This window comes from Enhydra lutris, unplaced genomic scaffold, assembly GCF_002288905.1.
Source record: "Enhydra lutris kenyoni isolate GAN:26980312 unplaced genomic scaffold, ASM228890v2 scaffoldscaffold92, whole genome shotgun sequence".
Classification (NCBI taxonomy): Eukaryota; Metazoa; Chordata; class Mammalia; order Carnivora; family Mustelidae; genus Enhydra; species Enhydra lutris.
In genome coordinates, this window is record NW_019154176.1 from 2,803,673 (window position 1) to 2,811,552 (window position 7,880).

The 7,880-nt window shown below is 57.6% G+C and overlaps 1 protein-coding gene across 2 annotated transcripts in view; it reads right to left on the bottom strand.

Moving 5' to 3' along the window:
* Positions 1 to 2,093: 2,093 nt before the first annotated feature.
* Positions 2,094 to 7,880, bottom strand: part of LOC111162387 (interleukin enhancer binding factor 3) — a 30,935-nt gene continuing 25,148 nt past the window's right edge. For both annotated transcript variants that reach the window (XM_022526773.1, XM_022526772.1), the window contains exons 19-20: positions 6,609 to 6,737; positions 2,094 to 5,991 (exon numbers count right to left, since the gene is read on the bottom strand). In XM_022526773.1, the coding sequence (XP_022382481.1) occupies positions 5,855 to 5,991; positions 6,609 to 6,737 (266 nt within the window). In that variant the 3' untranslated portion in view covers positions 2,094 to 5,854. The remainder of the gene's footprint in view (positions 5,992 to 6,608; positions 6,738 to 7,880) is intronic.

Sequence of the window (7,880 nt, forward strand, 5' to 3'; positions counted from 1 at the left end):
AGCAGGGAGCCTGCTTCCCTTCCTCTCTCTCTGCCTGCCTCTCTGCCTACTTGTGATCTCTGTCTGTCAAATAAATAAATAAAAATCTTTTAAAAAGAAAAGAAAAGAAAAGCTCTCGGAGAGAGCATTTCAGGCAATGGGAACAGTGAGAGCAAAGGTCCTGAGGTGGGAATGTGTCTGGATTGTTTGCAGTGCAGCGGGGAGGTCGGTGTGGCTGGAGGGAGTGAGGGAAGGAAGGGAAGATGAGGGTGAGAAGGTCAGACCATGAGGCTCTGCAGGGAGGGCCTCCGGTTCTCAAAGAGGACTTCGGCTTCCCTCTGAGCCAGACGGGAGGGTGGGGTTCCTTACCAGAGCGTGAAGTGAAGCAAGCTCTTTCTATCACCAAGAGGTAAACTGGAGTGTGGAGGCGGGGTGCAGCTGAGATTCACTGACATCTGCTTTAGGGGTTTGAGCGCTGCTCAGCAGGGAGGCCTGGGGGCGCCAGAAGGCCACCACTATTCGAGAGGCGCTGGGAGCGCGGCTTCAGAACGCTGGACAGCGCCCCGCGCGTTGCCGGGAGACCAGGGACGCGGCGGCTCTGAGGGCGGGGCCTTGGGCTTGCGTCCTTTCCCAAGCCGTTGGCTGTGAGCGCCAGGCGGGAGACACTTATGGGGGCAGGACAGAGGGCGGAGCCTACGACAGCGCCCAATTGGAGTTCGCTGACGGCACAGGGGCGCGGCGTCTCGTGGCAGGGACTGCTGGGAGTGGCTCTCGTAGAACACTTCCGTTCCATTTGGGGTCTGGTGATTGGGCATAACGGGGGAGGGCGGCCGACCTAAAGGCGAATAGAACGTGGCTGGGTAAGGGAGATGTTGTCAGAGGCGGGGCCTGAAGCCGGCCTCTGGGCATCTAGCGTGGAGGTCCTCGCACAGGTTCGAGGCGTGGCTGGAGGTTCTTCCCACTAGATCGCCCAACCTCCCCTTCCCTGGGAACGCCACAGTCGTCCAGGAACTAGGTAGTTGGCTTTAAGAGGCTGGTACTGAGGTCTCAGGACCCAGAAGAGAAGTCGGGTTTCTGGGCAGGGAATGGGAATCCAGAACCTCTGAAAGAGGAGCGGGGGATTCCGAATACCCCTAACGTTGAGATAGAGTACTTGGAGGCCGGAGTTGGCGGTTGTCCCAGGAGGCTGGAGTGTGTGTGCTCTCCGGTTTATCCAGCCAGGGATGAAGGCTATCATTCCGTGATATTCTCACTCTCACAGCCCAGTACCAAGTAGGCTGAACTTAGCTGTCAGCTTCTTGGGAAACGCTGGGAAGGGCATGGGCCCAGGACTTGTGAAAATGACTTCCATGGCGTTTTAGGCTTTTCTGCTTGTCTCCCAACCACAGAACAGAGTGCCTGCAAATAGGGGCCCTCTACTTCTTGTGGCCTGAGGCAATGCAGTGTTCCTCTCTGAGCCTGTCTGCCCCATCTGGGGCATGCAGGTGTCACCCCTCTCAGATCTGGGAGCAGTTTCTTCACTTAGCCCAATGGCCTAAATCACCTGAACCTCAGGTTCAGATGCTCCACGACTTGAGTCTCTTTGGTGATCAGCTGGCCTGCCTCCTCACCTCTTCCCACACACCTATTCTCTGCCCAACAGCCAAAATGTTCTGAGGCACGACTGAGCCTGGGTTCTCCAGAGCTCAGAATCTTTCCGTGGCTCCCCACTGCCCTCAGGATAAACGTTAGAACTCCACTCCTCGGCTGCCAAGGTCCCTGTAGTGGCTGCCCCCACGGACACCAGCCACACTCCTCACCCTGCAACTGGAATGGCCCACCCACCTGACTTCAGCCGTCTGAAGTCACTTCCCAACACACAGCTGAGCTTCCCCGTGCACCCTATGACCTGGGCTCACCCTCCCTAACACACCTTCTGGTTCCAATTTGACTGTCCGGTCTTTTTTGAAACACAGAAAGCCTTCCCTGACACTCCCTGCACAAGCTGGGCCAGGGCCCTCTTGGAACCTGGAAGCTCCATGAGTGCAGGACCCAGGTCCATACTCCCAGCACCCCGTACAGGACTAATACATACACGCCACCCAATAAATACATGTGGAGTGAATGAAACAATGAACACATGAAGTTTCCATTTATTCTGGGATGGGTTAGAATGAGCATCCAGGCCAAGAAGGCTCGCTGGTGTGTGGCCCATAATCGTGTCCAGAAGTCTCAGGATGGGTTTGCAAAGGGCACAGATCGCGTGGGGCTCACACCTGCAGACTGAATCCTGAGGCTGAGCCCAGCGGCAAAAGGCCAGGCCAGGACCAAGTCAGTGCTCCGGGGTGGGACAGGCCTTATTGACTACCCAAGAATGGTCAGTGGTCAGAGGGACATTTCCCTGCTGGAGTGGAAGCAACTGGGTGTCAACTTCCAGGTCAGACTGGACCCCAGCCCATAGGAACACCACCAGTACCCTAGTGATTCTGCTCAATGCAGAAAAGGTGGAAATCCTGAATCTGTGTCCCATTACTGCTGAGGGGCCCCCTTTGGTCCCTAGATCTCAACCACCCCACACCTCCCCCACGGGATCAGCTAAAATTCCCTGCAAGGCCCTGCCCCTCTGATGTCATCTCAGCCCCGCCCCCCGACATGTCCAGGTGTTCCCTCAGGCATGAGGCCTTTCTCCCTGTCTCCAAAGGCTCCCGGGCCCTCTGGGGTAATGTCCAGTCCTGGGTCACTGACCCTCGTGGTCTATCCACCAAGTTAAGTACGCTACCCGGATCGGCTTGCTGAGTAAGCCTGTGGGCCAGTGGCTCTTCCTGCTGAGGCTCCTGGCGATCTCTGCTCACAACTGAAAGACGCAGGACACCCTCCTCTGGCGGCACGCAGGCTGAGGCATCTCTCTGTTGCCTGCCGTGTCCCTGGCCCAGGCGGCCCTGGAGAAGAACCTCAGTGAGAACCTCCTCCAGGATGGCTTCCTGTGTGTAGAGGGCCACAGGCCCAGAAAGGCCTCGGTCAGCTCGGAAGGAGTGCCACGCTGGCACCCAGGCCTCGTCCATGCTCAGTGTTGGCCACACTTTCCCGAACCCAGCTTCCGGGGACGGCAGGTCTTGCGGGCTGTGATAGTGTTGCTGGCCAGCTGCATCCCAGTGCCATTAGCACCAACGAGGTCCCCAGTGAGGGTGCCAAGGGGTGTGTGAGCTCGTGAGCTGTCGCGTTCGGACAGGTCCCTGCTGTGCTGACCACATGATCCTGGCAGTGGCCGACAACCTCCCAGGGCTGTGCTGGCAGCGCCGGGTAAAGCCTTCACCCAACTCTTTAGTGGGCTGGTGTCCCCTAAAAATGTACATCCACGTCCTAACTGCCGTTACCCGTGACCGTGAAGGATCTCGGGATGTGCTCACCCTGGGTTAGGGTGGGGCTGAAATCCAGTGACCCGTGTCCTTCTAAGAGAGGAGATCTGAGACACGGAGGCTCACAGGGAGGTCCTGTGAGGGGGACGGGGCCTGGAGTAAGGCTGTCAGGAGCAGAGGAACGCCCAAAGTCACCAGAAGCTGGCAGAAATACGAAAAGATCCTACTTCTCCCATACTGCTGTTCTTGGAAACGAACGTCGCTCACGTCAACACAACCTGGCCTGCCTTGGGGAGTGCTCAGGCCAGGCCCAGGGACCAAGACACGCATCCATCTGAGACAAGCCACCCAGGGATCTGCCCTTTTTCACAAGAGGAACATGGCACCAAGTCACAGCTCCCTGAGGCCTCCACCTTCAGATGGCCTGGGGGTTTCTTCCATGGCCTTGAGATTCCTGCCCTTGTGAAGGGCCAGTGTTCAGAAACTTCAGGATGGCGGTGAGAGATGCGTGCGGAGAACACAGGCCCACAGTTTGAAGGCATTTGGGAGGTGGGGCAGTGGGGCCTCCCCCTCCATGGGTTTCTGGGTGGTACAGGCACCAACCACAGCCCATTATCTCATTTCAACACAAGGTCCTACTGATCGCGAGGAGCTCTTTGTCCCAGCCCCCTGGAAGTATCTAGGAGAGACGATGGGTCACAGATGTTGTCACATCTCATCAAAGTCTGGGTGGGGACCACCTCTCAGGTCTGCCTCATCTCCACTAGTGCACACACACACTCAAGGGATGCCAGCTTGCGGCAGGCCAACCTGGATGCTCGCGCTGCGGACCACAACTTGGGCGGGCATCACATCATCCCTCCCTCTCCTCGAGCTGGACCACCCCGGGTCCTCCTCTGCTCCAGCGAAGGCAAAATTCTTCCCGTGTTTTCTTTTGTCTAGCGCAGAACACCTTTCTCTCACCTCTCCAAAGCAGAGCTTCATCCTTTGAAGGAACACTGGATTTTCTGACTCAGCTGAAGAGTTCTGAGGCAAAAAAAACTTTGATCTTCTTCCAAAGCATATGGCTAACCAAGCACAAGAAGCCGAGGGACTCCTCAGGATTCAGAATTCAAATGAGCCTGGTCTGAGAGATGGCAGAGAGACGGCAAGAAGGGTCCCTGCAGAAGTGCAGCCCCAGGGCTCAGCCAAGAGGCTCTCCCGAGAATGAGCTGAAGCCCGGGCCAAGGCAGTCAGGGCCCCCTCCCCCTGGGACAGGGCCAGAGCTGGAAAGCGCCGCTCTCACCGCAGGTTCCTCCACCTCCTCGTAGCAGACACTTCCATATAGAACGGTCAGTAGCATCCTTGGTCTCTGCCCACTGGATGACTATGTCCCCCATACAAGGCAAAACTGCCTGGGATTGAGAAGCACCGCTCCAGGGAAACCTGCTAGAACGGGGCTGGGCCGCGACAAAGAGCCCCAACCACTCAGGCGCACTCTGAGCCTCTGGGCGGGGGCGGCACCAGGGAGGAAGGCGCCACTGTCCGAGACAGAACCACGCCATCCTGATGTAGAAGGTTCTATGGCTGGGTTCCCCAGATCCTGGGTGCTTTAGCCAAATTCAATAGGCCTTTTTCAGTCAGGTTACACATACCAAACCTTGGACATTTCATTCCATGGTGATTTGAAACTGCACTTAAAACGACACCAGAATTCACGGAGCAGAAAAGCAAGCATGCGGAATTGTGTGATCAAATCCCCGAACACCAGCGCGAGCCGCTCATAAGCCACTCTGCACACCACCAGGAGCCCCCTGGGACACCAGGAATACGAAGTCCCATGTAACCGGCTCGCTGGCCCCAGCCAACCTTGGACTACAGGCATCTAGAGGCCTGGAGCTGGACCTTTTGGTGACAGGGGACTCCCCTGCTACCCCCGCCCTGCCTTCCCGTGCTGGGAACAGTGGAGGAACCTGCCCTTCACACTGCTGGTGGGTCAGACACCCAGGCCTACGACAGGCACAGAGTTTCTTTTTCTTTATTTGTCTACATTCAGCTTAATTCAGATGTATTGTCTGAACGATCCAGACATACAAAAACCCCCACTCTTTCCCACTGGTTTTTAAAATAAAATCTTCACTTATAAAACTGAAACACTAAAGCATTAAAATACAGAAAGCTCGTTTAACTCACTTCACAAAAGCATTAACAGATAATGTATCCCTTCTGTGGCTATTTAAAGACAAACTGAGTTAACACGAACACCAACCGTAAATAGACAGAGGGATACGGAACTGCAAGAACTCAAAACTCTACTCGGACAAAGTTGTGATGGCAACTAACAAACCATTGAAGACACGGAAGCCCCAAACACGGCTAAATATGGGTCACAGGACGGGCCACGGGGGTGACCAGCTGCACCTCACGACACGGCAACGTGGACAGGTTGGGGCGGAGGGGGCCTGGAGGGGCCAGCTGACATGTTAACTGTGATGCATAAAACTGAATCTTACAACGAGGGGTAAGTGCAGAAGGTACAAATCTTCACCCCTCGGGGGGCTTTATCTATACTGGTAGTTCATGCTGTGGTCTGCGTTTCTGCCGTAGCCGCCCTGTGAGGACTGGTAGGAGCTGGGAGGGCCGCTGTAATTCTGGCCGGACCCCGGGGAGTTGTAGTTTGATTGTGACGAGTAGCCTCCTGGGGAAGAGAGGGGTGGGTTAGAGGTGAGGGGCATGGGGCCCGCCCTGTGAGCAGAGCTCAGGACCACGGCCAGCACCCGAGCCGTGTTGTGTTCACATCGTGTCCATGGGTGAGAACACATCAGGAAGCAATACGGGCACGGCCTCTCGCTCTGTGCCTTTCCTGGGTCATCAGGGCTGGCAGTCACCAACACCCTGTGAGGCGACCACCGGACCTGGTTCGTAAACAGTGGGGATCTGTCCTGTACAGACCACGGCAGCAGGAGGAGTCTCTAGGGGCTGCCCAAGCCCAAGGCTGGGCCTGAGGCCCCCAAACCAGAGACCACACAGCAGACTGTCTGGGCCTCAGTGTTGCCAGCATTTTTCCATACAGGACATCTTCCCTAAGACCAGGGCAGCATCTGGACATCTGGCTTCTAAAAAGCCAAGAAGGGGGAGGTATGCCTAAACCTGTGTGCCCACGTCTCCCTTCCTGTTCCCCCACACAGAAGCCAGATGGCAGGTGCCACCACAGCCCCGCCTACGCTACCCACCTGCCCACGCCAGGCGGTGCCCCTCATCACCGGACCTCCCCCCTCCACCCCCGCACTGCACCACCTGCTGATCCAGGCCCACCTTGTTTGCCTTGGTATGAGGAGCCGCCCCCAGAACCGCCGCCGTAGCCCCCGTGTGACCCTGGGTTGTAGGACGACCCGCCTGAGCCGTAGCTGTTCCCGCCGCTCCGGCCTCCACTACCACTGTAGTCTGGGGGAGAGAAGATAATGTGGTTAAGGGGTCTTGGCAAAGGCACAGCTGGGGGGTGGTCCAGGATTCTCGTACTATGGCCCTGGAAGTGGCAGGCCCTAGGTTAAAACCACAGGCCTTTACAAATCTCCCTGTCCCATCTGCTTCAATCTGGCACACACCAGTTGGACTGAGAACTGCCAAGGGCCAGCTGTTGCCCTGCAAGGCCATCGTGCCTTGGGTCAGCCCGCTCACCAAGCCTGGAGGCCCAGATGCATCCTGCCTCCCCACTTTCTCCTCCAACCCAAGCTTCCCAGCAAGTCAGGAACCACAAAACAGCTCCCTTTCCTCCCACCCAGCTGTCACCAGGCACTCAGTGTCCCTTGGCCCCCACAAAGAGAGCACGGCTTCTTTAAAGTCCCTGGCCCGCCTGCGAACCAGTGTCCCATCACAGAAGACAAGCGCACACCTGCGCCTTCCTAGCTTGGCCACCAGCTCAGCTGCAAACTGCCGGGGGCGTGCAGGAGGCAGAGGCCCAGGCAGAGCAGAAAAGTGACTCCAGCTCCTTGGGGGCCAGAGGCAATGCTGTCTCCAGAGCCCATCCCTAGAGGTCCCCTCACAGCAGCTGGCCCAGACTCGAACCCCACCCTCGTGCCCCAGCCTCAACCCACAGGCTTCCTTGGCACAGGGGTCTCTGCTAGGCCCGCCTTCAGAGAAAGCGACAGGAAGGGAACGGCAAGGATCTGAGCCAGGGGAACTCTGCCTCCAGGATTTTCCTAAAGCCCGCCCGGCTTCCTTCCAGTCCCTCAGCAAAAGGTCAGGGCAACGGCTGGGCTTCCGCCACTCCACGGGATGCACCGCTGGCCTGGACCCTGGCCAGGCCTCGGGGCCACAGCAGCTGGCCCAGACTCGAACCCCACCCTCGTGCCCCAGCCTCAACCCACAGGCTTCCTTGGCACAGGGGTCTCTGCTAGGCCCGCCTTCAGAGAAAGCGACAGGAAGGGAACGGCAAGGATCTGAGCCAGGGGAACTCTGCCTCCAGGATTTTCCTAAAGCCCGCCCGGCTTCCTTCCAGTCCCTCAGCAAAAGGTCAGGGCAACGGCTGGGCTTCCGCCACTCCACGGGATGCACCGCTGGCCTGGACCCTGGCCAGGCCTCGGGGCC